The sequence below is a fragment of the Homarus americanus genome, unplaced genomic scaffold (assembly GCF_018991925.1).
Source record: "Homarus americanus isolate GMGI-L3 unplaced genomic scaffold, GMGI_Hamer_2.0 scaffold32583, whole genome shotgun sequence".
Taxonomy (NCBI): domain Eukaryota; kingdom Metazoa; phylum Arthropoda; class Malacostraca; order Decapoda; family Nephropidae; genus Homarus; species Homarus americanus.
In genome coordinates, this window is record NW_024713129.1 from 8680417 (window position 1) to 8700219 (window position 19803).

General features: G+C 39.5%; 1 protein-coding gene across 2 annotated transcripts in view; it reads right to left on the minus strand.

Moving 5' to 3' along the window:
* Nucleotides 1-19803, minus strand: part of LOC121866550 (probable pyruvate dehydrogenase E1 component subunit alpha, mitochondrial) — a 76799-nt gene that overhangs the window by 45935 nt on the left and 11061 nt on the right. For both annotated transcript variants that reach the window (XM_042366326.1, XM_042366320.1), the window contains one exon: nt 8412-8553. In XM_042366326.1, coding sequence (XP_042222260.1) covers nt 8412-8553 — 142 coding nt within the window. The remainder of the gene's footprint in view (nt 1-8411; nt 8554-19803) is intronic.

Below are 19803 nucleotides of genomic sequence, written 5' to 3' on the forward strand. Positions count from 1 at the left end.
GCAGATGCCTTCCCCACATGGGGTCACAGCTCAAGGGTGAAGAAGCCACAAGTCCAGAAAACTGTGAGGGCAAACTTTTTCAGAGTGAGAATTGTGAACTTGTGGACCAATTTACCAGTGTGTGTTGTGATGGCACCGAGTGCGAGCTCTTTTAAGACCAGACTTGAACCAACACTGATGCAGGTGCAGATACATTCAAAAGCCAGTGCATGCCCAGTACTTGCCAACAGTGCGTAATAAGAGACGTGACAATTGCCCAAGCGCCTAACGAGCAGATCAGTGGCGAAAAGGATAAAAGCAAAAAAAGTAAAAGTATCTATAACTATGTGATCTCCAGACACTGATGTGTTCATTCTTCTGCTAAATTTTGCACAGAACATCAGACTGAAAGTTGTGTTTGACACAACTTGGCAACAAAAGAAGACTCATAGACATACAAAGGATGATTTGGGATGTGGGGAAAGAGATCTGTCAAGTTCTTCCTGCAGTACTGTACATGCATTCAGTGGTTGTGATACCACAAGTGCATTTGACAGAAAGGGAATGATTACAACTATAAAGATACTCAGGCAAAACCTCAAGTTTCTTGACACATTTGCACAATTTGGGAACTCTGAAGAAATTCCTGACATTGTGTTTGCTGCTGGACTGGCTGGAGGATAATCAACAAAGAAGTAAAGGTCATCAACAAACTGAGACACAAGAAATTCCTGGAATGATTTAGTAGCAAACTCGGAGCATTGCTGACACGTTGTGATGGAGTGGACATGAGCCTTCTTCCTCCTTGCAGGGATTCCCTGAAAATGCACATCAGAAGGACTAATTTTCAAGCTCTAAGATTGAATCAGGCAGCCAAATAAACCTAGGCCATTCCTGCACCAGAAGCTCATGGTTGGCAACTTGTAGGAGGAAAATTGGAAGTTTAAGTGAACAGAAGAGCTGGTGGATGTGTTGATGGAGGCCCCAGAGAAGACAGTGGAGGATGAAGAAGACCCAGAATTTTGTAATCTCGTGGACTGCATCTTTGAGCATGATGAATAGATTTTGTGATTTTTTCTACAGTCTCAACTGAGTAAGAGCATACCCCGTCTTTTGATACCGAGTACATTTCCACTGAACTTTTGTTAAACTTGAAGATGAATGAAACTCTTAAAAATTGTCAAATATGAAACACAATGAAGTTAAATTTTAGTAAAAAAAAAAGGTTAAGATAGTTTTTTTGAATGCATAAGTGAACATGACAACTAGATTATGTAAATATATTTTTCCAGTCTCAACTATGAGCAAAGTCATACCTTTACTGTTGAGATGAAGTACTTTATCTGCTATTGCATTTTCTGTTATGCTAAAAGATGAATATTAATTGTGAAATGTAAAACACGATTCCTTTTTATTCAAATAAAATGAGTCAAGGCAGTCTTTTATTGCCTCTGTCAATGCTTTCAGCTGTCAGATTGCAAAGATTTGAACATCATGTTGCTCTTACATAACATGGGCCTACTTCTTATTCCAGAGGAATATGTCTGGCAGACAAGCAGATACTGAAAAGACACAGCTCACACAACCAAAAAAACATGGTATCCCATGGACTATGATATTTACAAACTGAGGACAATCAATGAAAAGTGAATCATCTCTTGCTCTCTGGCACATAACAAAAGAGGCACTAGGCCTCAGACTAAGCATAAGCAGTTAAGGAAACAAAATCCAACTGAACCAGAAAGGATTATTATTCCCATAAAAAGTTGATTTCCAAAGTCTTCAAAAAGAGAAGAAAACAGATGAACCTCCTATCCAGGAGTCTCAAAGTTCCAAAACAGCATCCACATGAGTGAACTTCTTTGGGTAATGGCAAAGGATTGGAAGATAACAATTATTCTATGTAGAAATTTAGTTCAATGCCAGTACTCCTTAAAGGTGTGGGATACTTAACTCCTTCCCTATGGAGATGGCACTTTTAATATTTGATTTGGCTAATGTCAGACGATTATATTCAGTATAGAGAGGATACTGTACACATGTGGTTAACAGAAGGTACATTGAGAATAAGTTGCTAACCAAAGAAAAATGCAAGAAAAGATTAGAATGCAAATATTAATTGAAGAAAAAAAAAGAAGACATTCTGACTCAAGATGATGAAGCATTACAAGAAAAGTAAGCCTAAGGTACTGGAGGGGTAGTAAGTCTGAGGTACTGGAGGGGTAGTAAGTCTGAGGTACTGGAGGGGTAGTAAGTCTGAGGTACTGGAGGGGTAGTAAGTCTGAGGTACTGGAGGGGTAGTAAGTCTGAGGTACTGGAGGGTAGTAAGTCTGAGGTACTGGAGGGGTAGTAAGTCTGAGGTACTGGAGGGGTAGTAAGTCTGAGGTACTGGAGGGGTAGTAAGTCTGAGTACTGTAGTAAGTCTGAGGTACTGGAGGGGTAGTAAGTCTGAGTACTGGAGGGTAGTAAGTCTGAGGTACTGGAGGGTAGTGAGTCTGAGGTACTGGAGGGGTAGTAAGTCTGAGGTACTGGAGGGTAGTAAGTCTGAGGTACTGGAGGGTAGTAAGTCTGAGGTACTGGAGGGTAGTAAGTCTGAGGTACTGGAGGGGTAGTACTAAGTCTGAGGTACTGGAGGGGTAGTAAGTCTGAGGTACTGGAGGTAGTAAGTCTGAGTACTGGAGTCTGAGGTACTGGAGGGTAGTAAGTCTGAGGTACTGGAGGGTAGTAAGTCTGAGGTACTGGAGGGGTAAGTCTGAGGTGCTGGAGGGTAGTAAGGGTAGTAAGTCTGAGGTACTGGAGGGTAGTAAGTCTGAGGTACTGGAGGGTAGTAAGTCTGAGGTACTGGAGGGTAGTAAGGAGGTGAGTAAGTCTGAGGTACTGGAGGGGTAGTAAGTCTGAGGTACTGGAGGGGTAGTAAGTCTGAGGTACTGGAGGGGTAGTAAGTCTGAGGTACTGGAGGGTAGTAAGTCTGAGGTACTGGAGGGGTAGTAAGTCTAAGGTACTGGAGGGGTACCGCAGTAAGTCTGAGGTACTGGAGGAATAATAGGACACTCAGGGATGTGATTGGGTCTTGGAGAAAAAAAAAGTAAATAAATAAATAAAAAAAAGAGCTGTGGGGTCTGGGAAACACCTACCTGGGAAGTTTTTATCATATTTAACTTAATTTCTCAGTGTTACTTATTTTGTGAGCACCTAATAGTTACAATACACAATACCCAAAATCAAACATGTATGTTTATTGCCCTACAGCCCTGACCCCCTGGGAGACATACACATGCCTTACAGCCCTGACCCCCCTGGGAGACATACACATTAGGGTGTGTCATAGGAGGGAAGATCAGCTAAAACTAATGGCCCATCACTTTTTTGGTAGATTTTAGTGTATATAAACAGAAAATAATTTCAGTTTCAATATTTTGCAACCTTTTGCTAGGTAAATTTTAGCGTGAAATTTATCGAAAATCTAACGTACAGCTGCATTAGCATTACAATTAAATAGTGAACATTGCTTTCTGACTTCATTCTTTAACAACCCAACTAACAATATTTTTTTTCTGTTTCAGATTCTGATGCATTTATAAGTTGATAATATTTGCGATGGCTGCTTGTGTCAGGACGAGGAACCAAAAATCCAGCCATCTCAGTCACTATCTTGGGTCTGGGAGAGAGCTCCTGAAGTCGGAGTTGCCTACATTGAGAGATGCTTTGAGATACGGTGTTTTAATCAGGCAAATCAGTGAAAAGAACCAAAGAACTTACACAAACAAAGATATTGCCAGTGATATGACCAAAGCTGTCTTGGCACAGTACACTCTGGCTAACGCTCAGTTCAAGCCTCCAGTCATAACAAGTCAGAAGAAGATTAGTGAGAGACTGCTAGCCAGTTGGGAAAACTTTTGTTGCCAAGCAACTGGACCAGTTATTTGACATAATTACTTGCAAGTGCCCAATTGTTCTCTGTCCTGAGTTTGGATGCGATCGTGACTGTAAATCCGAGGCCCACATCTCCTGTATTTGCAAGCGTGAACTGAAGATTCCTGTGATCGAACTGGCATTTGTCAAAGCACAGAGAGAGAAGACTGGCAGTATAGGGGCTCTCATGATTTCTAGCCAAGATATTCCGGAGTCCAAGAGACAGGAGGCTGCCACAGAGAGACAGAAGAGGAGAAGAGTTGCCGAGGAAAAGAGACTTGAGAAGGCCCAGGGTGAGGTAAAAAAGGCCGATGATTGGAGTCAAGCTGATTCAGAGTTTAATGACTTCCCCATGGCTGATCCGAGTGCTGACCAGGAGAATGGTGACTTTGTCCCTAACCCAGAAAATAATGATTCCAAACCTTCCAGCCATAAGATTCGAAATAGGAAAGATATCCGAGCATAGCTCTGGCCAGCATGCGACACCACACTGGTCTCAGAGAAACTGCAGAGATAGCAACAGCTGCCTGGATTGACGGTGGTTTGATAACACCTGATGATGTTCACCTGGTGATAGATCATAACAAAGTAAGGAGAGCTCAGGAGAAACTTGTCAGTAACCTAGAAGAGGAGTTTGATTAGGGGATAAGAGAAAATGGAATCAATTGTTTGTTCTTTGATGGGAGAAGGGATGACACTAAAGTGTTCATGAAAGTTGGAGATTCTGAAAAGTTGTTCCCTGCCATGGTGAAGGAGGAACACTACTCCTGCTGCAGTGAACCAGGAGGGAAGTATTTGTGGCATTTCACTCCAGAGAAAGATGACATCAGGAAACCAGCTGTGATAGTGGCAGATAATTCTTATTATAGAATGGACATAGATTCTTTGGAGAGAGTACAAAGAAGAATGACAAAAATGATCCATAATATTAGAAACCTTCCATATGAAGAAAGACTGAAAAGCTTAGGCTTACATTCATTAGAGAGGCGTAGAGTTAGGGGAGATATGATAGAGGTGTACAAGTGGGTAAGTGGGATTAACAAGGGTAAAATGGAAGATGTTCTGAAGCTCAGTAATAACGAAATAACTAGAACAAATGGCTTTAAATTAGATAAATTCCGATTCAGAAAGGATATAGGCAAGCACTGGTTTGGTAATAGAGTTGTGGATATGTGGAATAGGCTACCGAGTGCTATAGTAGGATCGGGGACGCTAGGGAGCTCCAAGACGAAGTTGGATAGGCACATGGAAGTGCTGGGATGGGTGTGAAAGGGATCTGCCCTGTATGGGCCAGTCGGCCTCCTGCGGTATCCCACTTTCTTATGTTCTTATGTATAACATTGTGAACTGGCTCAGAGAGAGGAACGTAGACCAGACCCTGCAGGCCATTGGAGGGGACAGCACCAACACGAACACAGGGTGGCAAGGGGGGGTCATACAGTGGATAGAGCGGAAGATTGGGAGGAAGCTAGTCTGGATTGTTTGTGACCTCCACACCAACGAGTTGCCACTCAGACATCTGATCCAGGAGCTGGATGGCAAGACTCTTTCAAACAACAGATGGTCTGGTCCTCTTGGCAAGATGCTGGACTCTGCCACTGAGTTAGAAATAAATCTGAGCTTTGAAAAAATCACAGTTGGCCCTCCACTCGTTGAGCTTGCACATACTGTCATTGACGACCTGAGTACTGACCAGTACTATGGTTACATGATTTTGCAGTGCCAAAAACTGGGGTCATGCCTGATAGACTTGCTTACCTGCAGATAGGTCCAGTCTCACATTCTAGGTGGCTCACAACGGCTCTCAGGTTCTGCAGAATTTGGGTCGCTCATCATAAACTGAAAGGGAACCAGCTTCACAACCTGAGACTTATTGTCCAATTCATCGTGAGTGTCTAGTTTGAGGTGCATTAACCCGACATAGTGGCCATCAGAGATGTCCAGGAGGGTTACTAGAAAGAGATGATATTGCAGCAGTGATTGCATTGTACAAAGCGAACCATGTACTGAGAGAAATTTTGGCTCAGACTGGTGTGGCATTACGAGTTGTTCAAAATCTTGTCAAACGTTTCCGTGATCTTGGAGAGGACGAGTTACCAGCTCCATTACCTAAGTCTGGTAGGCCTAAATTATTGTCTCCACGGACACTTAAGGTTATTTCTCGACAAGTTCGGCCCAATCCCTCACTCACAGCACGTGAAGTGAAAGAGAGAAACCCCCGTCTTTTGAGTCACGTCTCGTTACGTTGTGTTCAACAAGCCCTGCACGATGACCTGGGATTTAAGAGTTTTCGTGCCCGCCGTAAACCTCTGTTGACAAAGAAACAAGGAAAATAGAGTGAAATTTTGCAAGAAATATGAAGTGTGGGATTTAGAGTCATGGAAAAGTGTATTGTGGTCCGACGAGGCTACGTTTTCTGTGACTGGGAGTAGTGGTGGGAGGGTGTACTGCCCGCCCCACTCAGACGCACACCTCCCACAGTACACTGTAAAGACTGTTAAGCACCCTGCCTAGCTTATGGTTTGGGCTTCCTTTACGTATTATGGTGTTGGTGAACTAGTAATCCTCCATAAGAACCAGATGATGAATCAGTACAACTTTCTTGAACTGCTCAGTGATTTCTTACCTGAATCATTTGATAAAGCTAAGGCAAGCCTTTTCATGCAGGACGGTGCCCCATGCCACACTGCTAAAAGTGTCATACAGTGGCTCAAAGACTGTGAGGTACCTTTCTTTAATGACTGGCCTGACAGAAGCCCAGATCTTAACCCAATAGAAAATTTGTGGTCCACTGTTAAGCGTCGTCTGCGCGACGCTGACACATCATCAATCCCGAAGCAAGAGGCAGCCATCAAGGATACCTGGGCTAACTTGCCACCTGATGTCTTGCAAAACCTTTCTGACAGTGTTTCTCGAAGGCTAAAAGACTGTCTGAAGTGCAGTGGAAACACTACAAAGTACTAATTGAAGTGGTAAGTGTTACTTGACTTTATTTATATAACAATCGTAAATATCAATATTTTTCAGCACACGATCTCACATTCCTCGCAGACTGTATGTATGCCGCGTTGCCAAATTAAAAGAAACAATGTAAACCCTGCAATTGTGTGTAAATGAAGGAGAAAGGCAGATCAGCAACCTGGGACTTGGTCACAATTGTTATGATTTATACAGTAAACCCTTGTTATTTAGGGGTTTGCAATTCACAATTGTGACTATTTGCAGTAAGCGTATGGTGGCTAGCTTATAAGCCTCTCCCGCAGCGCAACAAGTCACCCACATGCATCTGCACCATCTCCTCTCCCTTTGTTTGTGCTCAACCATTGCCTGCGGCACAGCATCTCTGGTGTTGTACTCAAAACTTTAGTGTTTCTGTCTGAAATGACCCCTAAAAGGCTGCCTAGTGATGCTAGTGCAGTAAAACATTCAGACCTCAATGCCAAGAGGAAACAACTACCAATCACAATGTCTTTGAAGAGAGAACCAGCCGCTCACCCAGCTGATTCGTCTCCCTTACCTACTCGGTCAGCTGCTGCCGCCTCTCCATCACTCACCTCCTCACCATGCGCCACCCACCACCCGCCTCCCTGCCGCTCCACCACTCACCTCTCCACCAACCATCACTGCATCACCCTCTTCCAACAGTGATCCTGATGATCTCCCTATGCTTCAGTAACTAGATTTCATCCTACTGTACAGTACACTTAATCAAGCTTCAACATACGAAAGAGAGTAGTATTAGTGACTTAAATCTCTTATACACAGTATAGGTACAGGAGGTCCCCCAAATTTGTAGTTCTTTATTATTCATGGATGACACCCTGGCTGTACCCAAGAATGTCTGTGGATAGTTTTAAAGTTGCCAGTATTTTTGTGGCTGGGACAGGGAGCCATTAGTTCTAGAGACAGCAATTTCCTTTACCTGTATTGTAAATATGTGTGTGTGTGTGTGTGTGTGTGTGTGTGTGTGTAGACACACACACACACAAAACACATACAAATAATTAAAAATGGGAAAATATTCTCATAAATAATCAGAAAGAAATTTATTAAAATTATGAGTCTACCCTCAAGTCCGTGCTTTATTAATAAAGTAATAGAGCACGGACTTGAGGGCAGACGGTCACATTCTTAATAAATTTGTTTCTGATTAGTACTGTATTTGTGAGAGGATTTTCCCATTATTATTTATTTGTATGTGTTTTGTGTGTGTGTGTCTACACACACACACACACACACACAGATATACACTACATGTAAAAGAAATAACTGTCCTAAGGGCAAACCCCAGCGAATTTGGAGGGCCTAATGTATACAGTAGTGCAATAAGAAAGTATAAGTTGCTATTTGCGGTTTTGCGAATTTGCGCCATTCCTTGGAACCTAACACCAGCGAATAGCAAGGGTTTACTATATAAAGTACTGTACACCACTACCATGTCCAAGCACAGCCTAATACACCAGGTATTCATGTCTCAAGATACATGTTCAGAACAAGTTTTACACAAGTATTAAACTCACCTATAAGTGAGCAGCCCATGACGTACGCCCATCCATGGTCACGATAAGCAGTGATGACGGAGTCTTGAGGCCTCAGAGCTGCTTTTATACCTACACAGATGGCTTCTTGACCACTGTACAAGTGACAGAATCCACGAATGGCCTGTAAAAATGAATTACTCCATTCAATAATTAGAGACTCCTAACTGCTTATGTAGAATGATAAAAATACAGTGGTCCCTCGATTAACGAAATTTTGATTAACGAATTACCTTCCATAAGAATGTTCAATTCGACTAACGAACAAAAATTCGGTGTACGACATTCTTACGAAAATGTTTCGACATGCTTTGACTTACTCACCAGCTGGAAGATTTGTCCGCCAATACAGAAATCGGTTCTAGGGCTTACATTCGTTAAAATTGGAGTAAATGTCAAGAAGGTTGTACTATTCAATAATTTTCCAAGTTTTATATTAAGTTTTTTAGTCATTTTAACACTTATTTAACATAATTGCAGTACAGGGAACTAGTTTTTGGTGCACCCATCAGCCACTTCACTCACCCACGAAGGCCTCAGTTTGTATCTCTGTTCAGTGGAGGAAACATCTTGCTTGTGGGTCTCTTGAACACAGAGTAGTTTTACGTTTTTACAGTACAATTATTGGTCATTCTGAAATATATTTAACATGGTGACAATATATAGTGCAGTGCAGTGTTGATTTAAAGAAAATAATCTTGAATTACACCTAGTGAACTTAAAATTTTATGGGTGAAATGAGGGCATCAAGCATGGGGTGATTTCTCTTCCACCCCCACTTCCTTCTCTTTTCCCTTCTCCTCCACCCCCACTTCTAATTCCCATTATCATCATCAACCAGGAGCCTTCTATATACTCACCTTAGAGTAAGTGTACTTTACTGCATTTTTTTTTTTTACTTTGTATGTAATTTTCGGTGAGCTAGATCCAATTACCAAATATCCCATTGAAACAATGGATTCGGTTAACGAACGACCTTCTGGAACCTTCTGGAATGAATTGTGTTCGTTAACCGAGGGACCACTGTAATTGGTTCTATGTTTACATTCGTTTCCAGTGGAGTAAATATCAAGAAAGTTGGTCTCTTGAATATTTCTGCATTTTTTATACCGTATATCACGGCCTATAAGGCGGCGGGGTGCATAAGACACCCCCCCCCAAATTTCCATTTAAAAAGTAGCTTTTGAGCTCTATTTGCTGTATAAGACCAGTACCCCAAATGTGACACTTACCCACTGACTCAGTAGTCCTTTACCAACCATCCTTGATTTTTTAAAATAAGGCCAATTCACTTCAAGTAATGTCATCAAATTATACCCGCTGGTGTAGTGTAAACACTAGTGACGTCACTGAAGCGTCTGCTATTTACCGATAACTGGAACTAATGTCGGTATCGAGTAAAATTTTTCCATTTACTTGAAATGGATTTACTGATTTATTTGTTTATTTATTTATTTATTTATAATATACTGTAACATATTAAACACACTGCAAGTATTTTCTTTCATTTATACGCTTGCTTCACACGAGACGATCGGTGGTGGGAGTGTTCCCTCGTCTCGGTGGTGTGGCTGTGTTCCGACTATTTATACAACATGTGGTTCAACAGCAACCACCGTATTCTAATTGTGGTGTTTCATTAGGATTTGAGTGAAAAAGGTTACCAGTATGTACTTACTACATACATTTATTACACAAATATATATATATATATATATATATATATATATATATATATATATATATATATATATATATATATATATATATATATATATATATATATATATATATATATATATATATATATATATATATATATATATATATACTGAATATACTATGTACAAAAAATGAATGTTCAATGAATTATTTATGGTGCATTAGGGTACTGGCCACTTCAGACGAGCTATAAATAGCCTTATCTCCCCTCCATCTCACCCTGAGCCAGAGGGAAGCGTCTTGGTAAATAACATGTTTGCTTATTTTCCATTTACTTGAAATAGATTTACCGAATTGCAGTTTCAATTGTTCCTCTTACTTTGACAACACAACATACATACAGTATATTATTTCTCAGTTTTGATCTTTTTTTTTAATTTTTGTATTTATTTATAGTTAGTTACTTAAAATAAGGCCAATTCACTTCAAGTAATGGCATCAAATATTACCAGCTGGTGTAGTGTAAACACTAGTGACGTCACTTGAGCGTCTGTAATTAACCGTCGATAGTTTCAAGAATTAATGCACTCATTTACTGAATATTCTTTGGAAAAAAATAAAATTTAAATCAATTATTTATAGGAGATAAATATTATTATGAGTAAATATACCGATACCGGTATGCATTACTGACCACCTCCACGGCTAAAAATAGCCCAATCTCGTGGTCACTTTCCCTTTCTTGTCTCCTCACTGGCAAATGGGGGGGGGCGTGGGGAGGGGTGTGTGATGATAGCTGTGTTTATTACAGGGGTATAAATCTCTTTTACGGTATGTTAGACAGGTTTATAATACATTTTTATTATTTTAATATACCGGTAATCTTAATTTGAATCCAGCTTGCCAAACGTAAGTTTCAGTATAAAATAATTAGTGGTAAGACCTTGTGAGTGGCTTACGATGTTTTCATCACCACTCTTGACACACTAAACCACAATATTTAAGAGGTAAGAATTTTAAACTTGGTGGTTTAGACGACCCCCTAACTTTGGGCAGATTTTTTTAATGTTCAAATTTCGTCTTATAGGCCGTGATATACGGTATTAAAATTATTGGTCATTCTGAAATTTAGTTAACATATTGATAATATATACAGTACAAGGAGCAGTTTTTGTGCGCCCATCAGCTGATTGAATCACCCAACAATGCGTCTCAGTTTAACTTTGTTTACAGTGGAGTGAACATCGATTTTGTTGGTCTCGTGAATATTTTTGCATTTTTACATTAAAATTATTGGTCATTCTGAAATTTAGTTAACATATTGATAATATACAGCTCCTCCCCGACTTACGATGGGGTTAGGGACCCAAATCCAGGTCGTAAGTTGAAATGGTCGTAAGTCGGAAATGCTTAATACATAGAAAATCTAAAATGGGTCTCTTTTTTCTTCTCAGCACCACAATAACACTCACTTTGAAGCTTTCCAGCCATTTTAAAGTGCATTACAAACAAAAATTTTGTCTGTGTACTGACTTTGGCACTCGAAAATATGTAATTTGACCAAATTTTGGTACGACTGAGGCAGGTCGTAAGTGCGGGTGGTCATAAGTCGAGTAGGTTCGTAAGACGGGGAGGAGCTGTACAGTGCAGAAATTATTATGAAACACGAAGAAGGCATTAGAACCAATGCACTCTGTAAAGAATATGGCATGTCATCAGCGACTGCCTCTACAATCATCTGTTTGATATGTAAACAAAGCTGCCGGGAATACGACATACAAACCTCAAAGTAAGTTAAAATACAGTACAGTAGTACCCCGATTTACACGGTCAATTGAACCCACAGGGTACCGCGTTAAGTGAAATCCGCGTAAATGGAACAAAAGAACATATGGGATTCATTCCAATAGAGACTGGCCCGACCCCAAACTCCACTTTTTCCGACACAATACCTATGATGTAGTAAAAATAACATCTAAATTTTATGATGGTATGCTCACACAATTAATATTTAAGAGAAATACAGTCGCCAGGTTAATGTCCATTCAAATAATAGACTCAAATCCCCCCCCCCCTCTTCCCAGCTCACTGGCCCCTACCTCTCTGAGAAATGATTGGGTGAAACACTAGATTTTAACGTTTAGTAATAAATAATACCTCATACTAAAGTTAGGATAATATAATTGACATTTCTGGATTCCTTGCAGGTCAGGGAATATTTTGAATGTAAACTTCATATATTTTGCACAAAAGATAAAATACAGTCAGACCCCGACTTACGACTGCTACGACTTACGACCGTCGGGACTTACGACCGCCGCAGATTTTTTATTATTTTTTTTTCTATACCGAAACGTTTCCAGTTAATGTAGTCTCCATGTATAATTAGAAAATTATGGGGGCCCCATGTGCATTCAGCTGACTACATTAAAGGTAAGTGCTCAGTCACACTGTAACCATTCCTTATTATTTATTACTTTCACTGTACTGTATCCATTCCTCATTATTCATTACTTTTACTGTACTGTATTTCATTGTAGATTATTTATTAAAAAAAAAAAAAAATTATCTATGTCGGACTTACGACCATGTCGACTTACGACCTGGATTTGGGTCCCTAACCCCGTCGTGTATGTCTAAAATTTGTATGTCTAATGCAAAATCTATGATGTTTATATTCAAAATGATCATCAAATTGTAAGAATTCCAGCAATGTAAATTATATTCTGGCCGGGTAATTTGTATGAATTTTATGAGCTAAAACAAATATCTTCAGTTAATAAAAAAAAATATTCTTCACACCGTGCCAGATGGTCGGTCGGTCCCTCCCTCCCCCCCACCCCCCACCAACCCTCCCTACCAGATAAATGTGTGGGAAAACCAGAATATTTACCTTTTTAGTAATAAATAATACCTCAGACTAAAGTTAGGATAATATAATTGACATTGCTGGATTCCTTGTAAGACCAGGAATATTTTGAATATAAATGTCATATATTTTGCACAAAAGATAACATATTTACTCAGAGTAAACATTACATCTAAAATTTGTATGTCTAATGCAAAATCTATGATGTTTATATTCAAAATGATCATCAAATTGTAAGAATTCCAGCAATGTAAATTATATTCTGGCCGGGTAATTTGTATGAATTTTATGAGCTAAATAAAAAAAAAAAATTATACTTCACGCGTATATGGGTAGATGAACCGCGTAAAGTGAAAGTTCGGTTCTGGCGAGGCACCGCGTATATGAGAAATCGCGTAAAGTGAAACCGCGTAAAGCGGGGTACAACTGTACTGTATTCTATTGTTTTTCATTTACTATTGTACAATATACTGTACAGTACAGTACTGTATTTAATTTATACTTAATGTTTTGTTAATTCTATTACTGTACTGGTATACAGTACGTATTTTGTTTGTACTTTTTCTGTGAGTTGGAACCAATTACCCAATTTCCCACTGAAATAACAGATTCAGCTAACAAAATTTTCGGTTAACGAATGACCCTGTGGAACGAATTGTGTTCGTTAACCGAGGGACCACACTTCCATTTACATTCAAGGTTATAAAAGGGCTAAATAATCCTTTCATTCTACTCAAATTAGGCAAATTCCTACACGTAAGAATATTTTGACTGCCTTATTGCAAAGAATTCCGTTAGTTCAGTCCCGTAAATTATTAAATATTAATGTTGTTTTTAAGTATGACTCTACTATTACCAATATATTAATGAAGAATAGCCCAACCTTGAATGTAAATGGAAGTGTTTACTGCATTCCATGTAGCAAATGGAGAGTATGTAGGACAGATTGGGAAAGCATTGCAACTCTGAATTAAACAGCACAAGTACAATATCAGAACAGCATCTGAAAGCAGTGCACTGTTCATTCATGTTAGGAATAATAATCATCCCACGGATTGAGAAAACAACTTAGAATGTACATATCATCATGTGTCACAGAAAGACTTCTGGTTGAAGCTAGTTTGATTAGGGAATTGAATTCTATAAACCTTAGTGATGGTCAGTACAAAATCGATAATTTGTCACACAAATTTATTTGTCAGTGGCCCAAGGTTAAAAATGCTTTTAAAGCATTGGAGTTAAATGTAGGATAGATGATTAGTGGGTCTCATATTTTTGACCTGACTTAACTTGACTAGTCACGTCGCCCTTTGTTTTAAGCTCCTTTGTGTGTGTGGTGGTGTTGGTATGCGGATTAGTGAATGTCATGTTTCTGACCTGACCTCATGTGTACTTAAGCCTCTCTCTGTCTATGTAATTCAGTTGCCTCTGAAGATGTCTTGAATGAAGACAAAAGCTAAGGTGCTCCATTGTTTCCCTTTTCGAGTCCCGACGTTGGTGATTGCGCTGTGTACTGACAAAATTTTCGTTTGTAATTCCCTTTAAAATGGCTGGCAAGCTTAAAAGTGAGAGTTTTGTGGTGCTGAGAAGAAAAAGGGACACCCATTTTAGATTTGCTATGTATTATTTTCGCATTTTCGACTTACGACCTGGATTTGGGTCCTTAACCCCGTCGTAAGTCGGGGACTGTCTGTAAATGGGTTAATGCTGCTATTTTATCCACACGACCTCGATCTTTGTCTTATTAAAATACTCAAACAGTTGTAAAATATGGGTACAGTGGTCCCTCGGTTAACGAGCACAGTCCGTTCTAGAAGGTTGCTCATTAACCGAAAAACTTGTTATCCGAAACCATTGTTTCAATGGGTTTTTGGGTAATTGGTTCCAGCTCACCGAAAATTACATAAAGTAAAAAAAAAATGCAGTAAAGTACACTTACTTTGAGGTGTGTATGTAGAAGGCTCCTGGTTGATGATGCTGATATGAATTTGAAGTGGGAGGTGGAGGAGGAGAAAAGAAGGAAGTGGGAGGTGGAGGAGGAGAAAAGAAGGAAGTGGGAGGTGGAGGAGGAGAAAAGAAGGAAGTGGGAGGTGGAGGAGGAGAAAAGAAGGAAGTGGGAGGTGGAGGAGGAGAAAAGAAGGAAGTGGGGGTGGAGAAGCATTTTACTGCTTCTTGGAAGGTGAGTCACCTTCCATAAAAATTTCAGGAACCTCTGGACTGACAGATTCTCCAGCAGGAAAATCCTCTCTCCTTTTTGAAGTGGAAGGCTGAGGGGTAGCATCTTTCTCCCGCTGCCTCTTAGAGAAGAAACTGTCGATCTTTGTTTGTGGGTCATTTCTCCTCATCATTAACTGATTTTTGAAGAAGGAGACCACTCTGTCCTCAACATTACACAAAATAGGTTCTGTTGTTTCCACATCAGGGTGCCTTGAAGCCAGTTTCCTGAACTTCTCCCAGTAGTGAACAACATCCTTCAAATCTGAAGAAGACATATGGTCATCACTTTTCCTTTCCTTCTCACCACTGTCATCTTCTAACATCTCATCCAGTTGCTGCAAGTCTTCAGGAGTAAGTTCCTGCTCATGAGACATCACAAGCTCTTCTACATCATCCTCCACTTCGATGCCCATTGACTGACCAATGGACACAATCTCCTTGTCCAACTCTGCTTCTTCCTCAAATCCATCAAAATCATGAACTGCTGATGGCCACAGTGCTTTCCATGCAGAATTGAGGGATCTAATGGAGACTTCTTGCCATGATGAAACAATCAAATTTACAGCCTCCAGGATGTTAAATTGTGTCTTCCAGAACTGTGCCAGTGTTAGTTCAGGATCAGTGGAAGTTGCCTGATGACACCTTCTGAACATTTTCTTCATGTACAGCTTCTTGAAGTTGCTGATAACATTCTGGTCCATTGGCTGTATAATTGATGCAGTGTTGGGAGGCAAAAACAACACTTTGACAAAGTCAAATCTAGCCTCCAAAGTGCTGGCAAGTTCAGGGTCATGACCAGGGGCATTATCCATAAGGAGAAGAGCCTTTAAAGGGAGTTTATTGGTGGTTAGGTAGCTCTTCACAGAAGGGAAAAACACCTCAACAGCCCATTCATTAAAGTGCTGTCTTGTCACCCATGCCTTACGGTTGGACTTCCAATAAACTCCAAGCCGTCCTCTTACCACTTTTTGTTACGTGAACACCCTGGGGTTCTCAGAGTGGCAGAAAAGCATAGGCTTCAGTAGGAAATCCCCTGAAACACTGGCACCAAGCAATAGAGTGAGACGGTCTTTCATGGGTTTATGCCCAGGTAAAGAGGGTTCATCTCTGGTGATGAATGTCCTTTTGGGCATTTTCTTCCAGAACAGCCCAGTTTTGTCCACATTGAACACTTGCTGTGGAAGATAATTTTCTTCCTCCACCAGTTCCTTAAAGTCCACTACAAATTTTGCTGCTCCTTCTTTATCTGCACTGGCAGCCTCACCATGCCTAATAACAATGAAAATGTCACTTCTTTTCTTAAATTTTTCAAACCAGCCTTTGCTGGCCCTAAACTCTTCAAACTCTGTCCCAGAAGAACCAGGTTGCTCTTCCTTCAAATGTTCATAAATTTCTGTGCAAGAATTGTCGACACAGTTGATGCCGACATGCCATAGTCTTTACTAAGCACATTTGTTCTAATGCCTTGTTCACGTTTCTTTATTATTTCCTGTTTTACCTGGATTGAAATCGCCTTTCTAGATTTCTTTGGACCCATGCTGGATTCAATATCAACACTAAAATTTTAAGTTTAATTGCTGTAAATAAAGATTATTTTATTTAAATCAACACTGCACTATATATTATCAATATGTTAAATAAATTTCAGAGGGATACAAACTGACGCCTTTGTGGGTGAGTCAAGTGGCTCATTGGTGCACCAAAAACTAGTTTCCTGTACTCCAATTACGTTAAATGAGTGTTAAAATGGCAAAAAATTTTAATATAAAACTTGGAAAATTATTGAATAGTACAACCTTCTTGACATTTACTCAAATGGGAACGAATTTAAGCCCTAGAACCGATTACTGTATTGGCGGACTAATATTCCAGCTGGTGAGGAAGCGAAAACATGTTGACACGATTTCGTAAGAATTTCGTTAACCAAATTTTTTTCGTTAACCGAAATGAAGATTCTTAGGGAAGGTAATTCGTTAAACGAAATTTCGTTAACTGAGGCGTTCGTTAACTGAGGGATCACGCTACTGACAAGCCTAGGAATTTATGTGAAAACCTGGATCTTTATTAATGTTAAAAGGGATAACTATTAAAAAGTATTTTACTGTATCAGTACAGTCATGCGCTGGTTAACGTCCTAGATACGTTCTTGGAAACGTGACGTTAACCGAAATGAACGATGTCTGATCATCAGAAACTTTTTATTTATACTTACGTGTATGTGGAATACTATATACGTACATATACACTTTTACTCTTAAATCACTACTGTAATGTGATACAGGTGATTAATTTTTATCTCTAGTGCAAAATACATGACGTTTATATTAAAACTATTCACTGTTTTACAAGGATTCCAGCAACGCCAGCAGATGGGGAGACAGAGGGTGGGAGCGAGCGAGGGGGCGTGGGGGGAGGGGAGGTAGTACGTTTGACAGTTGGCACAGGCCCAGGTCTAACGAGTGTATATTTATCAGTTCTTAGGTGACTAAGCTTCTCTCTTATAAAAAGCCAGTGAAATGACCTGGGTGAATATAATTAACATTGCTGGGATTCTTGTAACATACTGATTAATATGAATATAAACATGCTATAATTTGCACTAGACAAAACAATTTTAGTACCGTAATCAAATTAGTACATATGCACTAAGAAATCTATGTAAATGTACCCAAAAATACAGTTGAAAAACTTTTTTATAAAATGTACTTCAGTACTGTACACTAATGTACAACAATTTTTATCTCTTGAGCAAAATATAAGATGTTTATATTCAAATTATTGGCTGTCTTGCAAGGATTCCAGCAATGCAAATTAAAATCTCCTAACTTTAGTCTGAGATATTATATAAGATAAAAACTGTAAGCCTAAAAGCCTGGCTGGGGGGGGGGGGGACGTAGCCAGCCACGCCACCCAGCGAGGGGTTGGGGGGTTGAGGTGATAAGTTTGAGGCGAAGGTCTCTGTGTGTTTATTTAACAGTCCTACTAAGCTTCTCTCATTTTAAAATGCCAGTGATATGACCTGGGAGAATATAATTAACATAGCTGGGATTCTTGTAAGATAATGATTTATTTGAATATAAACATGTTGTAATTCGCACTAGACATAACAATTTTAGTACCGTAATCAAATTAGTACATGTGCACTCCAGCTTTGCACTAAAGTCATTTACAGTATTTCTTTTACGTTTCTTTTAGTATGGTGTGTGCATGTAAATGTATGAAAATAAATGAAGAAATTTATGTAAATCTACCCAAAAATACAGTAGAATTTTTTTTTATAAAATGTACTACAGTATTGTACACTAATGTACTACATTTTTTATATCTTGAGCAAAATATATGACGCTTATATTCAAATTAATCTCTGTCTTGCAAGGATTTCAGCAATGCAAATTATATTATCCTAACTTTAGTCTGAGATATTATATAAAATAAACATAAAGAAATCACCAATCTTTTATCTTGAACACTAGGGTGGTGGGAAGACAGGGGGGGGGGGGGACAGACAATGTCTAGCATTTGTTTGTTTATTTATTTGAGATAAGATTTGACAGTTGGCGCTGAAGGCCTGCCTGCGTGTTTATTTATCATTACTTAAGAGTGACTAAGCTCTTCTCATAATTTTCCACCCAAACGACCTGGGTGAATATAACTTACATTGGAGGGATTCTTGTAAGATAGTAATTTATTTTTATTTTTTTCAATTTAAATTTTAATTGTTTATTCCTTGATAGAGGAAGCAGGATCCTAGTGCTGTCACTTGGTACCCCTGTACCATAACACCAGAAGCAACTGGCCAGTGTCACAAGTATATACAGTCATCCCTTGGTTATCGCGCCTAATTGGGACCCCGCCGATAACGAAAGTACAGAACCTATGGGATTTATTCTAATTGGTTCAATCACCCATTTTACGACCATTTAGACCCACTAAATATATATATAATGTTATGGTAAATATCATAAACACACATAGGCATGGCTAGGTTTATTACAAAGTATGAAAAGGGTACGCTTAATACTGTAGTCCACAAAACATGTAGCTATGCTTTTTTTATTTGGTTCCCCGTCATACGAGTCCGTTTTCTCTCACACCAGGATGCCTGAGGCCTCCGGTTTCTCTCTTAATCTTAGAGTGCACCAGAAACTTTACTATTTTTAGTAATGCCACAGAATTTGAAATTGCAACCCCAATTGCAACTTGCAATTGTTGAGGCAACTAGATATGTCTGATTACAGCAAATGTGTTATTGTCAATTAGTAGATGAAAGATTTTATCCTCAATAGATGTAGGTTAACATTTCACCTGAAGGCAAATGCTTAGAAAAGCCTAAGTAAGGAAGCATATTCCTTTAACGCATAATATCTGACCAGTATGGGGAGGATCATCGTGTCTCCGTCAGGGGGTCGTGGAGTGGTGGTCCAGCAGGCGTCACGTGTATTTTTTGGGGGGGGGGCCACGGACGTATAAGCGATCGGATGTTGTTCGGTCGGACGTTAACTGGCGCATGACTGTATTTATATACTGTACAGTGAGTAAAGAGAATTACAGTACTACCAGTTCAATAAGTACAGTATAAAGAAGAGATGTTTGCAGCAGAAACTCAATCCATTCACCAAAGTTAAT